This window comes from Myiozetetes cayanensis, unplaced genomic scaffold, assembly GCF_022539395.1.
Source record: "Myiozetetes cayanensis isolate MyiCay16 unplaced genomic scaffold, myiCay2020 scf32, whole genome shotgun sequence".
In the NCBI taxonomy this organism is placed as follows: Eukaryota; Metazoa; Chordata; class Aves; order Passeriformes; family Tyrannidae; genus Myiozetetes; species Myiozetetes cayanensis.
The window spans coordinates 5,443,921-5,460,530 of record NW_026087544.1 but is presented as its reverse complement, the minus strand read 5'-3'; the positions used below and the strand labels follow the sequence as shown (position 1 = coordinate 5,460,530).

Genomic DNA, 16,610 nt, shown 5'->3' with positions numbered 1-16,610 from the left:
CAGCCCCTCCAGCTCCCGGTGACGCTTCCAGGCGGCTGCCCCTGCTACGATGGTTATCTTTGGAGTCAGAGTGGTGGCAACATCAGCACACTGGACCGACAGCTAGAGGCTACCAAACCCCCAATAACTGTGACAGAAAAGCACATTGACAACCAGCTGGCTCGAGAGAAAGGAACCCGACGGGACGGAGCGACGCCAACACCCGTAACGCACGACACGGAGGAAAGGTGGGGATTTTGGCAGGATTGTCGTCGGTGTGGAGGCGCCTGGGAGGCGGTTGGGACCCACCAACCTCTTCCATCGTCAAAACACATTTTTTTTGAGCCATAATGGAGATACTTAAACAAGTGGCTGCTGAAAACGGACGAGGTATAATCATGTTACAGACACACACACACACAACCCCACACCCCACACCCCATAAAAAAGCTCAAAAATAAAAAATAACTTTAGTACCGATACATTCTATCCCCCATTTTAAGGGCTACTAGATCATGTTCCAAAAGAAACTAAATATAACACCTTCGGGACCAGGGCTTCCCAAGATCCAGGTCTGTGCTGCAGTCCAGAAGATCGATTCTCCCCCTGTTAATGCGTCATTATCTCTGTGGGCAAAGCCCCCCTTTATGGGGGCTTTGGCTGTTTGCAGCCCAAACCCATCAGCGTGGTAGAAAAGTGGTTTTTGGATGGGTCTCTGGCGATTTCAGAGCTGCAGCAGCTTTTGTTCAGCCTCCTTTGCAGGTCAGGATCTCACTACGAACCCATCACACTGCAGGGAGGCTGCAAACAAATAGGTTTTGCAGCTCCTTAGGAGTTTTGGAGGTGACATGTCCCCAAAAAGCCCAGCTCCCCCAGCAGCTCCCTCTGTGGCAACTGGGAAGAGAGATCTGTGGTTATTTGGGGTTCCCAGTGATGGAAACAGGCTCAGCTCTCACCCTCCTCAAACACTGGTCTTTTTTAAGGTTTTTTGTTAAGATCTCAGGGTTTTTATGATCTGAACATGAAATAATTTCGGTGCTGGAGGGATGCAGGAAGCTGGGTGGACGTGGCTTCTCTCTGCAGTGACAGGGAGGGATGCTTGGGAGAGGGGATTGGAAAGCTTTGCAATCTACCCACAGACCCTCCCAGATCCAGGGGGAACTGCCAGCAGAGAAACTCGCTGGAGGATCCCATGGAGAAGCTCCCTCTCCCCATCACCCCTCAGGGAAGGGCAGGGCCAAACTGGAGTTAATGAGAGCCACTGCTCTAATCAGCTCTAATTTGTGCAGGCAGATTAATTTCACACCGTGGGTTGTGTCACCTCTGGGATTCTCCAGCGTCCCTGTCAGAGCTTGTCACCCCCAGCTCATCTCCCTGGGCTCAAGAACCTCCTCCATGGGCTCTTCCAGGATTCCTGCTCCCCAGCCCAGCTCAGGGACCTGCTCCATGGGCTCTGTAAGAGCATTCCTGCTCCCCACCCCACCCTGTGCTGCTAAACCCACCATAAATCCCAGTGCCAGCAGCACCAGCCCCTTCTCATCCATGTAGGGTTTGTATCCTGCTGGGAAGAGCAAGAGGATCAACTGAAGAGCTGGGTCCATATTTGCATCTTCATTCTCCAACTCATTGAATTGACTAAAGCTGCTGGTTTTGTCACTTTTCCTTTCTTTTTCTTGCCATTTCAGCCCATTCTGCCCACCCTGCACCTACACAAAGCCCCAGAGATTCCTGGTTTGGGGGCTTCTCCCATAAACAAGGTCTCCACCACCACTGATGCTGTGACAGGAGGATGAATTCGAGCCAAGACATCTGTGTTTGGAAAAACAACCAAAAGAAATGCAGCCTCACCGAGGTTGGTGAGTTCCTTTCAAGAACTACATCATTTCTCCACCTTAGGCCAGTTTCTCAACCTGAATTTCAGCTGCAGTTTGCCAGTGAGGCTCAGGCAGCCAAAAAGGAAGGTGACTTCTTCTGCTGAGGATCAGACAAGTCCAGAGCAATCCCAGCCTGAACCTGCTTGGATCCTGTTCCTCTTCAAAGCTCTTCTGCAAGGACAGCAGGTTGCTTTGCCATGAATATTCCCAAGTTTTCCCACTTCAGAGCCTTTCTTCCAGCCAGGGTGTTTGTTTTTCCAGTGCATCCCCACTGGGGTTGTGCCTCACATCATTCCACAGATGCCTCCTGTGGATGTTCCTCATTCCCCCAGCCCAGAATTTGGTGTGAAGTGCAGGTAAATAGCTCTGCTGGGGGCAGGATTCAGGTTTTGGAGCTGCCTCCAGGCAGAGTGGTCCTTGTTGAACCTTCCAGGTGCCTGGCAGAAACCTCAAGGCGTGTCCTTGGACACATCAGCACGAACTCAAGAGTCTGCTCCATCATTTTGTCTCCTGTTACCTCCCCTCGAGCATCCTCTTCTCCAGAGGAAGCTCCAACTCCCTTGGTTCCATCCAGTCCAAATTAACATCCCCCTAAAACCATTCCCAAGGAATTATTGCACTGCAGACACAGAGGTTCCTGAGGTTCATCTGAGTCCCACCAACATTATTTTCACCCTTAAATCCAACCCTGCTGCAAGTGTTTCCTTGCTTCTCTGACTGATTTTAGTCTCCAGGATGGAAGAGGCAGCATCAGGAGGTGGGATGAAGCTGGAGAGGGAGAGGGGGAGCCAGGAGCAGGAGGGACATCAACTGCTTGCATTTACCCCTTGGTGGATGATTTATCCCTTTGCAGATGATTTATCCCTTTGAAGATGATGTATCCCTTGGCAGGCCACTTGTCCTACTGCACCTGGAGAAAGCCCAGGTTTAACAGCTTCCCAGCCCAGCAGGGGCAAACCCACAGCTCTTCAACGTGCCACCCAAAACCTTGGCGTGCAAAATGAAACAGCAACGGGCACAGGAGCCCTGGACTCCCCAAAATGAGGGAGTACTCAAATATTCCCTGTGGAAGAGCAGAAAAGGGCACCCAGGCTCTCATGGAACAAAGCATGAGCGTGATCAGCCAAGGATTCAGGGTTTTTATACCTTTTCCACCCCTAGAAATTTGATTTTCCCTTCGTTTTTCACGGAGTGATCCTGAAAACAAGGCACAACTTGTCGGCTGTTGGACACCGCTTCCCTCAGCGTCGCTGGAGAAGTTACTTTCTTAAGGAGGACTTGAAGTGAAATCACAGCCTTTGGTACAGCACAGAACTAATCCTAAAGGGCATTAACAGGAAAGTGGGAAAACTGGAACAGAAATTATTCAGGAAGAGCTGAGCACAGCCCATGGCCTTCACGAGGGAACAGTGAGAGCAACTGCATTCCCTCTCTCCCTCCCACCCCGAGCCAAACACTTGGAGTGAGCTTTAGCAGCTCTGCTTAACGTTTCCTTTCTGGTTGCTTAATCTTTCAAGAGAAATTTCTTTTTAAAAAAATAATAAAACCAGACTGAAATAATGTCCAAATTTCCACCTCCCCTCCTCCAGTTTTCCCTGGCTTTGCTCAGTCTGGTGACATTGCACATGAGTTGGAGATGATCTTCTGGCTGCAGAGATGTTTCCTTCTACACAAAGCACTTGTTGGAAAACACGGATAACATGGCAAATGTTCCATCTGCGTTCATGTGTTCCTGGAATATGAACTGGGTTTCACTGGGGAGGACAGTCGGGTCCACAGCAGCATCAGTCACCGTGTCCAGGACGTTGGACTTTTCCTTGGAGATGTTTAATTCCTCAACACAGTCCTGAAGGTCTTAATTTTGAAACTTCTTCTCTTATCTGTTGGGCAGAGCAAAAAAAAAACCACCATTTTTGTAAGCTGGAAAACAAGCAACAGGTTATTTTATTTATTTTTTTTTTTTCAAAGTAAAGTGGAAGAGATATCACCCATTGGCCCCCTCAGGCAAACTCACATCTCCATTTCCCACGAATGGCAAGAGAAAATTTGCTAATTAAAATCCTTTAATGGACTGAATGCCACACAGCCTAAAGTGAGCTAAAGATAGAAAAGAAGATTCACTAAATAGATCCCGGTTATTAACTATTATCTGGCACTAATGGCAAGCTCCAAATCCAGAATAATTAGCACAAAGTGGGTTTTCCTCATCGTGTTTTTATCTTAATCAAGCTGGGCCTGTTCCAGCTCGATCACACGATATTGTGCAACTGGTTGATCTTATAAATTATAAATCCAATATCGGGGCTGATCCCACTCCCAGTGCCTTGGACTGGGGAGTTGCTCCCCCAGAGCTCAAAGTCAAACCCCCATTTTGAAGCAGGGATGGAACAAAGGGCCAGAAAATTGTCCCAATCTCTGCAGTGCCAGAGCCACGAGCTCTTGGACCCAGCTGGAATCGCAGCAGTAACTCAACAGCACCAAGGGACTCATCCTGGCTCCCATTTTAATCCAGGGAGATGCTTTTCTCTGCCTTTAAGACACTGGAATTCCTACAAATTTCACGCAGCCGTTTCTGTTCCTCTCATTTTACGGAAAATCCCCGCTCTGCCTTCTGAGCAATCGGAGCATCCCCCTCATCCCACCTGGTTACTGAGCCAGGCTCTTCATTCCCAGCCAGTGACCAGGAAAGGGTTGGAAGGGGCTTTAGTCCCAGCTCAGAGCCCAGCCTAAGGCACTGGGACCTGCCTGCTCCCAGCTCAGTCCCCAGGTCAGCCCCTTCTCCACGAAGGGAGAGGGAGGATGGAGATGGGCATGGTGGGAGGGAAACACCTGCTCTAGGTGCTGCAGGGGGGATGATTCGGGGATGGTGATGTTGCAGGGATGATGGGGATGCAGGGATGATGCTGCAGGGATGAGGATGTTGCAGGGATGATGAAGTTTCAGGGATGAAGTCGCAGGGATGACGGGGATGCAGGGCTGAAGATGTAGGGATGATGTTACAGGGATGATGCTACAGGGATGATGAGGATGAAGGGATGATGAAGATGTAGGGATGATGAGGATGCAGGGATGAAGTCACAGGGATGACGGGGATGAAGGGATGAAGATGTAGGGATGATGAGGATGCAGGGATGATGAAGATGCAGGGATGATGAAGATGCAGGGATGAAGTCACAGGGATGACGGGGATGAAGGGATGAAGATGTAGGGATGATGTTACAGGGATGATGCTGCAGGGATGATGAGGATGAAGGGATGATGAAGATGTAGGGATGAAGTCACAGGGATGATGGGCATGAAGGGATGATGAGAATGCAGGGATGATGAAGAGGCAGGGATGATGAGGATGCAGGGATGATGAGTATGCAGGGATGATGAAGAGGTAGGGATGATGAAGATGCAGGGATGATGAAGATGCAGGGATGATGAAGATGCAGGGATGATGAGGATGCAGGGATGAAGTCACAGGGATGATGGTGATGAAGGGATGAAGATGCAGGGATGATGTTACAGGGATGATGCTGCAGGGATGATGAGGATGAAGGGATGATGAGGATGCAGGGATGAAGTCACAGGGATGATGAGGATGCAGGGATGAAGTCACAGGGACGATGGGGATGCAGGGATGAAGATGTGGGGATGATGTTACAGGGATGATGCTGCAGGGATGATGAGGATGCAGCTGCAGGGATGAAATTGGGGGGAGGAGGATGTTGCAGGGATGATGCTACAGGGGTGATGAGGATGCAGGGATGATGAAAATGAGTTTGCAGGGATGATGAGGATGCAGAGATGATGGGGATACAGCTGCAGGGATGATGGGGATGTAGGGATGGCCATGCTGCAGGGATGATGATACCACAGGGACGCTAAAAGCCAGCAGAGAAAGGAAAGAGGCAGTGCAGCACTCAGGGAAATGAGTTCCAGAGGGGCTCAGTGCTCCTTACAAGGGGCTCAGACCAGCCAGTTGTTCAAGCACCAGCTTATCCTGAAGTGCCAGAAGGGACTATTCATGGACTTTAGGCTAACTGGGGTTTATGTTTTATTAGACTGGGCTTGCTGGGGGGATTCCACCTCCTCCCACCTGCCAGCAGGGAAGGGCTCCTGTCTTTTCAGCAGAGCAGTGATCAAACTGCTGGATCTTCAAGCAGCACTGGAGTGTTACACAATTTACCCAGTAAATAAATGCACCAATAAAACCCAAATAGCACCTTCAGCCTGGGAAGTGTCACTGGTTTGGCCAAGCAGGGGAAGGCAGAGCTGGAGCTCTGCAGATTAAGTGGTAAATAATGATTATACCCCCACCAGACAAATAATCCAGTGCTTTGGGGGTGCTCTGGTGCCTTTCCAAGTGTATCCTTGCTCGTTGTAGGAAGAAATCCCAAATCCTCAGCCTGACAATGATGTTATTTCACTGAATCTGGTAAGAAGAGCAGTAGGGGTGAGAAGTCATGAGCATCTGTGGAGATATCACTGCTCCAGCTCCTGAAGGGATCCAGATGTCTTTCCATCAGACAGGGGTGATGAAATCCTCTCCACTTCCAAGACAAACAGAGGATGTTAAACAGCAGCCACAAAAATTAGATGTTTTTAAGTAGTCCAAGCCAAACAACTTGTATCTGTGCACTCAGAGCTGCTGAAGCAGTTCCTGAGAGTGTAAGTACAGAGCAGCTCCTGAGTCCTCCCAGAGGACTGGAAAATAGCTCCTGTTTGGGCCAGTTTTCTAAGGGATAAACAAAGTGACCTGCACAAACAATGGGTCGGGCCATCTGCCACTGATCCCAAACAACGTGCTGGGACTGCTGAGTTTTACCACAGAATTAAAGAGAAGGATATAATTGATGCCGATCAACACGAGGTTAGGGAACCAGATCTTATCACAGGCTTGTTTCTGATGCTGCAGGAAGATTCCCTACTTTATTTCAGAGGGATTTGAGGTGCAGAATATTCAGGAGGTAGCACCCACTGGTGCACTCACAGAGGTAGGAAACCCCTCAAACCTGCAATGCTGCACCCAACTCACACTAAACTCCTTCCACATCCTTCTCTGCTCCAAGCAGAGACCAGCAAGGAGGGAGAGGAGGGTTCTCAACTCCAAATGCACAGAGAATTCAGGAGAAATGGACAATCAGGGTGGAAGGGGAGAGGGGCAGTGAAGAAATCACAGGAGAGGAGGATGGTGGTGGAAAGGAGAACTGAAGGCAGAGCTGGCACCTTGGGAAGCTGAGTGAAACTTTGGACTTCCCTCCAACCAGGAGTAAACAACTGTGATTATTGGGGTACCCAGGGAGGGTCTGCAGGCTCTGCCAGCCTCAAGAAAGCTGAATTCCATAAAACCTTTGGAGGAGTCTTTATTTGTGCTTTGAAACTGCCTCCTCCTCCCAGAGCGGGTTTCACTGCAAAACCTTCCTGAGGCTGCTCAGTGTCATTTACAGATGGAGAAACTGAGGCACAGAGCACCCAACCCACCCAAAGCCAGACAGGAAACACCACAGTGCTCCTGCCCTCCAGCTCTGGGTGCAGGGACACATTTCCAGGGCCTAACAACCCAAATTTCCACCCCCCCCCTCCAGAGAGGCACAGCATCACCCATCACCCCCATTGCACTCAGCTCCTTCCTTGCACCAACCCCAAAACTCATCTCTCTGCAAAGGCAAAAGACACCTTGCAAAGTGTGTGTTTATCTCATCCAACCTCCATCCCGACCTGCAGCTTCCCATGAGGGCAAGACCCCAAGACAGAACCTGCTTCCCCCACCACAGCTGAGCCTTCAGGGCTTCCCCCACCCGCCAGACCGGGACAAAACCCCGAAGGATTTGCCATCTCCATCCATGACAGTGCTTTGGAGGGAGCAAAGCAAAGTGTCTGGTGCTGATCAGCAGCAAAATAAACTGGATTTCCTCCTGCAGCCTTGCTGGGGAGAGAGGAGATGGCCACAGGCTCGTCTTGCCACGCATCCAAACCCAGCCTGCCCCCGTGTTAGAGATGCTAAAAACGAAGTGCAACCACCGTAGCAAAGCAACAGACGTGCCAGGGCTTAAACACGCTCAGAAAAGCCTCGGAATCACAAGTCTTGAGGAAGTGAATCATTCCCAAACAAACCCAGCAGCGCCTGCTGCCGTTGGCGGGGCTGAGCCGGGGGCTCGAAATGAGTGTGAAGGAAACGGCTGCTCCCGCTGTGAGTCGGGGAAGAGCAGCGATCAGGGAGCATTTCAGCTCCTCCTGACTCCAGCGAGACGCTGAAGGAGACTGGAGACAGGTTTTAATTTACTTGGGCACGTCCGGGTTCATAAGAGGGAGGGAGAAGTGACGGAGCCCCGCGGGGAGGTTCAGGAGGGAAGGTTTCCCTGCCTGAGCGTCCTCAGCACGGAAAATTCAGGCTGTGAGCAGTGATGAGGCACCGACAGACCCTTGAAACTCGTGGGTGTCAGAGAGCAGCACCTTATTCTGGGAAGGCAAAGCGCAGAGGGGCTCGCAGGGGCTTGATTTTGTGGCTGCTTATTTGCCAGCAACGGGGATAAAAAGCTTCCAGCTGCAAGGGCAGTGGGACCCTGCACACACCCCTTTTCAGGGCAACCACCCCACACGGGGGATGGTTCTCATGAGCAAAAATTGGGATTTGTGGGTGACAGAGAGCAGGAGCCCTGCTGCCTTCCCAGGCAGAGCAGCCAACACACGTCCCGTCAGGTGGGATGAATATCCCTTTGACAGAGACGTCATTACTCATTTTCCTGTTTAGGCAGCCAAGTATGGGAGTAAAAGGTCTCAGCTGCATCTCAGGCCCAACCACAGAGGATCTGGGAGAGCTTTGGGAGGAGCAAGAGCCAGGAGGGACTGGGGAGATGGGGCTGGGGCTGCTCAGCAGGGACCCCCTGGTCGGGAATGAGTCCCCTCCATGGGATGGTTCTGCCTTACACGAGGGCTGGACCCCCCCCTCCTCATGCCAGTCTCATTTCTGACCTAAGAACCCCCCCAGTCACCACCCCCAAAACTGAAGTCAAGCCACTCCCCCTTCACCACTGCCACAGGAGTGATTCCCAGCTGGGATGAGGCACCTCGGGGCTCCTGCCCCAAAATATCCTCACCAAAGCCGTGATGAGCACATTCCCAGGACTGTTTCCAAAGAAAAGAAGCACATCACCCCATCATTCCGTGGTCAATGCCCAACTCCCACCTCTGGCTCAATGCCCAGCTACCACCCTGAACCCACTGGGATAACCCAGGCCTCTGCCATGCCAACAGCACCCAGAAAACCAGGAAAAGGTGGGAATATCCTGTTTTTAACACATCCTCCAGCTCTGCAACACCCTCAGAGTCAAGCCTAGCACCCTGTTCAGACCATGGGTGGCACCCAGAGCAGGAGAGCAGTGAAGGAGACAATTCATGGGATATTGCCCTGCCCACAGCACCCTGTAATTATAGAATCATGGAATGTTTTGGGTCGGAAAGGGCCTTAAAGATCATCTATGACAAAGATAATATAACATCCAGACATCCCCTATTTCCCTGTGCCCACCAGACTGCCCTTGCACGAGGCTGCTGGTGCTCTGAGCTCTCCTTCCCAGTACAGACAGCAAACTGAAGGGCAAAATAAAGTTACTTTCGAATCCTTTCTGCCCGTGTGCTCTCCTGGGTTTGCAGCCCACCCGGAGATCACTTGTTAAAGCGTTTAAAAACGGGGAAAACAAAGCCCTGCTTTCCACCGGGCTGCGCTGGAGCCGCCGTGCGCTCGCACCGGGATATGCATATTTTAAAAGCTTGGCAGGAGAGGGCTCCAAACTACACAATTAAACGGATTTTACACAGAAACGGCTCTCCCGTACACACCAGCCGCTGCAAGAGACCCTTTCCCCGCGTTATCCCTGCGGGAGAGACCCCTCCGGAGCGGATGACCCTGGATGGCTCCTTCCCCTCTGCCGGGGAAAGCACTTCCCTGCCCTTCGCCTTGCTTAATTGCCCATGAAGTGGGGGATTAAAAACAAAAACCGACCTCTTTTGTCGAGGGATGGAGCAGGGACAATTGCCTGGGAGGAAATTTAACCCTCCCGGAGGAAAGAGATACCTCCAGCCCTTGTCGGCGTCCACCGCGCAGTGGGACAGATCCTGCTCTGCTCCTCGGCCGCAGCCCAGCACCCAAAGGGCATCTGTTGTGCTGCAGAACAACAGAACCTTTTTGGAAGAGTTCAGGCCTGAACACACACAGAAAAAAAATAAAAAAAAAATAAAAGGAGGGCCAAGGAACAGGAGGAAAAGGTGGCACAGTCAAAGTGCCCAGCGGAGGGGCTGGGGTTGGGGTTGCTGCCCCACCCCCCGTGCCAAAGCTGTGTTTTGAGGTGGCATCAAGGGCTGAAATCGGGGAGTGAAATCCAGTCAAAAGGAAAGGGAAAGGAGCCTGTGAAAAGAGGAAGCAAGCTGGACAAGCCTCTAGAGCCCCCAGTGCCTCTATGAAATGAGATGATCTTTAAGGTCCTTTCCAACCCACACCATTCCATGATGCCGTGATAAACTGAAAGCATCCACGGAGACAGCTCCAGCCTCCCAGGGCTGCATCCCTCGCTCCCATCCTGCAGTGCCAGCAGCGTAATTCGTCTCTCAGGTGACTGGTGGGAAGAGCGGGGGAGGAGGAGGGCATTTCTGAGAGCATCCCCGGGGCCAAGACGGGGATTACCAGCGCTCCAGGGTGTCCCTGCTTCCCCGTGCTCACTGTCTGGGCGCTGGGAAACGTCAGCCAGGAGTCGTGGTAATGCCCTTTCCTCCATTTAATGCAATCAGCCGAGGCTGGAGGAGCCCTTTGCCTCGCAGACAGCAGGCAGCAGCTCTGCTAACACTAATCCCCTAATGCTGCCCCTCTAAGCACATTAGGAACAGTTGAGTCCAACACGCTGTGAAGGCTGAGGCTCGTCTTGAACTCCCCAGGGACTGCAAAACACTCCCTGGTCCCCCTGACGGGAGGCTCGTGGCAAGAGAGCAGAGCCAGTTTAACAACAGCTGGTGTGGAAAGGGCAGTTTTCCAGCGAGCTCTCCAAGCCCTCACACAGACACGGGCAGCAGCCAGTCCAGAGACACCACCACACCAAGGAACAGAAAGCATCTGCAGCAGAATCGCAGAATGGTTTGGGTTGGAAGGGATTTTACAGACCCTACAGTTCCACCCCCCCTGCCACGGGCAGGGACATCTTCCACTCTTCCAGGTGGCTCAGGTTGCTCAGTTTATCTCATCGAACCTACAAGACAGCAGAGAGGGAAGGATGCTGAGAGGAAAAGGGCAGACCATCAAAAGGACACCCTCAGTTCTCCACTTACAGATTTTTTTGGGTGTATCTGAAGAGCAGCAGTGATTTTATATTTTTCAGTGATACCACTGAGTACTGAAAAGTACTTTTTTCAAACTGAAAGAGGGGACATTTAGGCTGGATGTCATGAAAGGAATTCTTCCCTGGGAGGGTGGGGAGGCCCTGGCACAGGTTGCCCAGAGAAGCTGTGGCTGCCCCATCCCTGGAAGTGTCCAAGGGCAGGTTGGATGGGGCTTGGAGCAACCTGGGCTAGTGGAAGGTGTCCCTGCCCATGGCAGGGGGTGGGACTGGATCTCTAAGGTCCCTTCCAACCCAAACCACTCGATGATTCTACTGCAGAAAAGCTGCCTTTTACTCCCATGGATGAAGTGGTTTCCTTGCCACCTCTCCCATACAGCATCATCTACCATCCATCAAACCCATTTGAAACTCTTCTGCCCCTACAAAATCAGGCAGGGAGGAGTCAGGAAAAAAAAAAATCAACAACCTGCAAGGTTTGTGCTTATTTTAGATGGCAGAGAAACCGAAAATTGTTGTGTGCCTTTTCCAGGAGCACATGTGGTTTTTCTGTATCCTGAGCAGCTGCCACGGGGAAAACAGAGACAAAAAAATTCATCTGCAGACTCTCCAAATGAGATGATTCCACTCCTTTTAAACTCAAACCCTCCTTTTAGGAATAGGCGTTGTGGGAAAGCTTTAATACCAATAAAATTTAGTGGCAATAAAAGTTAATCACAATAAAAAGGGAGAACTCATAGGCAGAAATTATATTTCAGCCCACTGGCAGCCTGGGAAAAAGGCAAGTTGGGGTGTTCCCAGTTATCCTAGACAAGGAATTGCAGTTATCCTGGATAAGGGATCTCAGGTTTGTAACTTCCTGTGGTGCTCCAGAGCATCTTCCTCATAAAGATCATTTATCTGACCCTCAGCTGATGAAAACTGAAGAAGCTCCAATAAAACCATCACACACCAGGAGCCAAGGAGCTGCTGTGATGTTTTACTTGGGGCTCAGGGAGGGTGTTACAAACTCCTTTAAAGTCGGGATAAAGTCCCAGCTAAACTCTGATTTTGGCATGGCTGGCACCTCTCAGGACAAACCCCCTCTCCACACCCTTGGGAAAGGTGTGGCTTCCAACAGGTTGGGGCCAAATCTCCTCTGTTCTGAACACCTGTTCCATGTGCTACCCCAAAGGAATTTGGCTTTATTTAGCCCAAAATTCAGCAAAACTGAGGAGAGTCAGAGCCTCGTGGTCCTCAAGGCTGAGGAGCCTGGAGCTGGAAGCATTAAACCACTGAAAGCTGCTTTTTTTTTTAGCACAGAATTGAAGAAATCCAGCTGCAGAGAAGGAGCAGAGATCCCCTCCTACCACAGCACTAAAAAGTAAAGTGAACAGCAAATATAACAAGAGGAGCTACAGGAAGTGATCCCACTTTACCTAACACGTACAAAAACACCCAAGAGCAGCAGGACAGGCTGGAAAACAAAAAAGTAAGCAGTGGAAAGCACGGGGTTTGTCCCCTCCCAAGAAAAAGCAACATTCCTTTATGACTGGGTTAAACTGCAAAGCTCACCTGATCCCTTCAGATGTTCCATGGCCCCTGGTGCACACGTGAAGATGAAGGCAGTAAATTTTCCCCCCCGGTTGGGGTTTCTGGTTGTTTGTTTGGTTGGTTGGTTGGTTTTTCCAGTCCTGCTCTTTCCTGTCCCCCTTCTCTCCCAAAGACTGCCGAGGTTTCCCAGCCGAGCTTTCCGGCTCGGGGCCATTTCCCACCGGGTTTGGAGCCGTTCTTGGCGGAGCAGGATGAACCTCCAATCCCCAAATTTCCCTCCCAGAGGAGCTCCTCAGCAAGGGACGGGTGGGTTTGGAGGTGTTTATTGCCTGTGGGGGGTTTTATTGGGCACGGAGTGTGGGGGACGAGGCCCGGGAATGGGGGGTGTGAATGCCACGATGTCCTGCGGGATGGCAGGGCTGGAACCATCTGGAAAAAAAGGCGTTTTTGCGGGAAGAGCAAGGACCGAGGTGTGGGGGGGGATGGGAACAGGGATGCCATGACAACCTTTTGGGGTTTCCCAGGAAACCAGGGTCGCCATGGCAACTGCATCACTCCTGGTCGGAATCAGTGACTTCCGCTGGAAGGCGTGTTCGCCGCTTTAATCTTCTCGGGATCAGCGGTCGCTTCTCTCCCGAAAGCATTGCAGGAAAAAAAAAAAAAAAAAATAAAAGGCAGAAACGTCCCTTTGTCTCTGGCTGGGTGGGTTTGGAGGCTGCCCAGAGATGATCCTGCATCCCCTGGTCCACGCCAGCATCGCTCCCAGCTCCTGGAACTATTGCATTGCGCCCTTCCCTTCCTCTCCTCCCTCCGCACAGATCAAACTGGAGGGAATAATTCCATCAGGTTACAGGGGAAGGGAACTAAGAACAAAAAAACAAGGGTTCTGGGCTGGATTTTTGGTGCTTTTTTCCTATTTAAATCAGCATTGATTGCACTTTTAGTCTCCGACCAGATTAGAATTTCATAAACAATCTAATGGGGGGAGAAAAAAAACCCCGGAATCTGTGACGTGCCCGTGATGGCACATCACAGGATTCAATACAAAGCCTTGTTTAACGATGTGGTAACAGAGACTTTCTGCAAAATTAAACGGTTATTTCCTCCCAACCCCCTCCCGGTACTCTCCGGTACTCTCGGCTACGTTTTCCTCATTCCCTCACCCAATGCGGGGTTGTTAATCCAACAAGTGAGCTGATGTGATGGAAGGGAAATCGGCTGCACGCTGCCTTCAGGGAAAGGAGGGGGAAATTCAGGAGCAAAGCGAGAGGATCCCCAAAACCCCACAAAGCAAAGCTGCCCTGCAACACGTTGCAGAACAAACAGCTGTTTCGACAGTGAGTGTGGTTTGTCTTCATCTTCCTTGTCTTTTTACCCTTTCTTCTCCGGAGAATTTTAAATCCTTTTAGTGTTGGATCTTTAGAAAGGAAGGATCTAAAAAAATAAACGTATCAAAACGAGGGCACACACAGACTGACGATGGTGCATGTTCCACACAACACCGACACACAGTCACTTTGCATTATTATTGTTATCATCATTATTGGTGTCATTTTACCTCATCCTCAGGTTTTTGTCGCTGTTTGTTTGCTTTGGAATTTTGTTTGTTTGTTTGTTTTTGTTTTAAACATCCGTAAAGATCTTTTTGATGTTCACACAGTTGGGATTGTTTGTGGTTGTGCAGTTGCCTGCTTTGAAGGCAGCCTGTTTGAATGCACTGTGGTTGATCCCCCCTTCCTCGATGACCATGTACTCGGACTTGCTGAGGGTGGAATTGCTGCGAGCCTTCTTCATCTCCTCGCTGGACGAGAGGTGCTGGCAGCTCCCGACGTGCATGTACTGGGCTTGCTCCTCACCTTCCGTCTCCCGGTGGTAGAAATAATTGAAATTGGAGACTATCACGGGCACGGGGAGGGCGATGGTCAGCACCCCTGCAATAGCACAGAGAGACCCCACAATCTTGCCCCCGATGGTGATGGGGTGCATGTCCCCGTAGCCCACCGTGGTCATGGTCACCACGGCCCACCAGAAGGCGTCGGGGATGCTGCTGAAACCCGAGCTGGGGTCATCTGCTTCCGCAAGTACACGGCGCTGGAGAAGAGGATGACGCCGATGAAGAGGAAGAAGATGAGCAGGCCCAGCTCCCGCATGCTGGCCTTGAGGGTCTGGCCCAGGATCTGCAGCCCCTTGGAGTGGCGGGAGAGCTTGAAGATGCGGAAGACCCGCACCAGGCGGATGACTCTGAGGATGGCCAGGGACATGGCTTGCTGGCCGTTGCCTTGCCTCTCGGCCAGCTCGGTGCCCAGCGTGATGAAGTAGGGGATGATGGCCACAATGTCAATGATGTTCATGATGTTCTTGGAGAAGGTGGCCTTGCTGGGGCAGGCAAAGAAACGGACCAGCAGCTCGAAGGAGAACCAGATGATGCACAAAGTCTCCACCACGAAGAAAGGGTCGGTGAAGGACGACACCATGGAAGCAGCCGAGGACGAGGAGTTGGTGAAGGCTTCAGGTGGGAGTGGGCCACCGCCCGTCCCAAAGGTCCCCCCAGTTCCCTCATAGTCGTGGTCATCCCTGAATTCAGGCAGGGTCTCCAGACAGAAGATGACAATAGAGATAAGGATGACCAGGACGGAGACGATGGCAATGCCTCGGGCCGGCCCGGAGCTCTCGGGGTACTCGAAGAGGAGCCACACTTGGCGCTGGAACTCCTTGTCGGGAAGCGGCCGCTGCTCCTCCCGAATGAAACCCTCGTCCTCCCGGAACTTCTCCATGGCCTCCTCCCCCAGCTGGTAGAAGCGGATCTCCTCGGAGAAGATGTCGATGGGGACATTGACGGGCCGCCGGATGCGCCCACCCGACTGGTAATAGTAGAGGATGGCGTCGAAGCTGGGCCGGTTGCGGTCGAAGAAATACTCGTTGCGCAGGGGGTCGAAGTAGCGCATCCTCTTCCTCGGGTCCCCCAGCAGCGTCTCGGGGAACTGTGCCAGCGTCTTCAGCTGGGTCTCAAACCGCAGCCCCGAGATGTTGATCACCACCCGCTCGCAGCACTCGTGCTCCCCGGCGCCCGCGGGCTGCCCGGCGGGCACGGCCGGGGCCGGGGGCTGCTCGTAGCGCTCCCCCGAGAGCAGCGCGGGAGGAGGCTGCGGTTCTTCCAGCAAAGGGTCTCCTCCGCCGCCGCCTCCCACCACGGTCATGCTGCCTTCCTCCCCTCCTTCACCCTCCACCTCCTCCTGCTCGGGGGCGGGCTGGGGGCGGCGGGGGCTCGGCGTAGCCCAGGTTGTGGTGGCTGCTGGTCGAGCCGCCCCGCGGGTGCCGACCGGCGGAGGAGGCGGCGGGAGAGTAGAGCAAGCTCCGGCGCTCGTCCATAAAGGTGTGGGGCGGAAAGGGAAGGGGGAGGGTGGGGAGGGAGGATCGGAGAGGCGGCAGCTGAAGCCTCTTCTTCCTCCTCTTCCTCCTCCTCCGGGCGGAGAGGGAGAAACAGCCGGTCAACTCCTCCGGTGGCTGCCGCTGCTCTGAGGAGCTGAGGCTCTTCTCAAAAAATCCGCCCCCAGCCCTAGCACCGCCTCACTCAGTCACCGCTCCCGGAGACACCCACCAGCCCCCCGGCCCTGCCCCTGCAGCCCCCCGCCAGCTGCGGACACCTCCTCCCCCCGACCCTGCCTGGGGGACCCCCATCCACCCCCCAAACAGCGCCAAGGGGCTTCACAGTATCCTCTGAGAGCATCCTTTGATGCTCAGCGGGTTGCAAGCAGGGAGAGGGGGTTTTGTGTGTTTTGGTGCTTTTTGTTTTTGTTTTTTTTTCTTCTGGCAGAACCGCTGCCTAGAAGGAGTTTTTCTGTCCTTCCCTATGCGAAATGTGATTTTTATTCCGGATTTTGGGGCTTGCCTGTTGATTTTCAGCCGCGGTTTC

At 52.3% G+C, this 16,610-nt stretch overlaps 1 protein-coding gene across 1 annotated transcript; it reads right to left on the bottom strand.

Annotated features, from left to right (window-relative positions):
• Positions 1-217: 217 nt before the first annotated feature.
• On the bottom strand, positions 218-16,167 carry LOC126646078 (potassium voltage-gated channel subfamily A member 3-like). Its single transcript, XM_050327120.1, is given in 4 exon segments — positions 218-3,733; positions 12,719-14,778; positions 14,781-15,955; positions 15,957-16,167. Coding segments are annotated over 3 exon segments (1,743 nt in total). The 5' UTR covers positions 16,067-16,167; the 3' UTR covers positions 218-3,733; positions 12,719-14,320.
• Between the last annotated feature and the right edge of the window lie 443 nt (positions 16,168-16,610).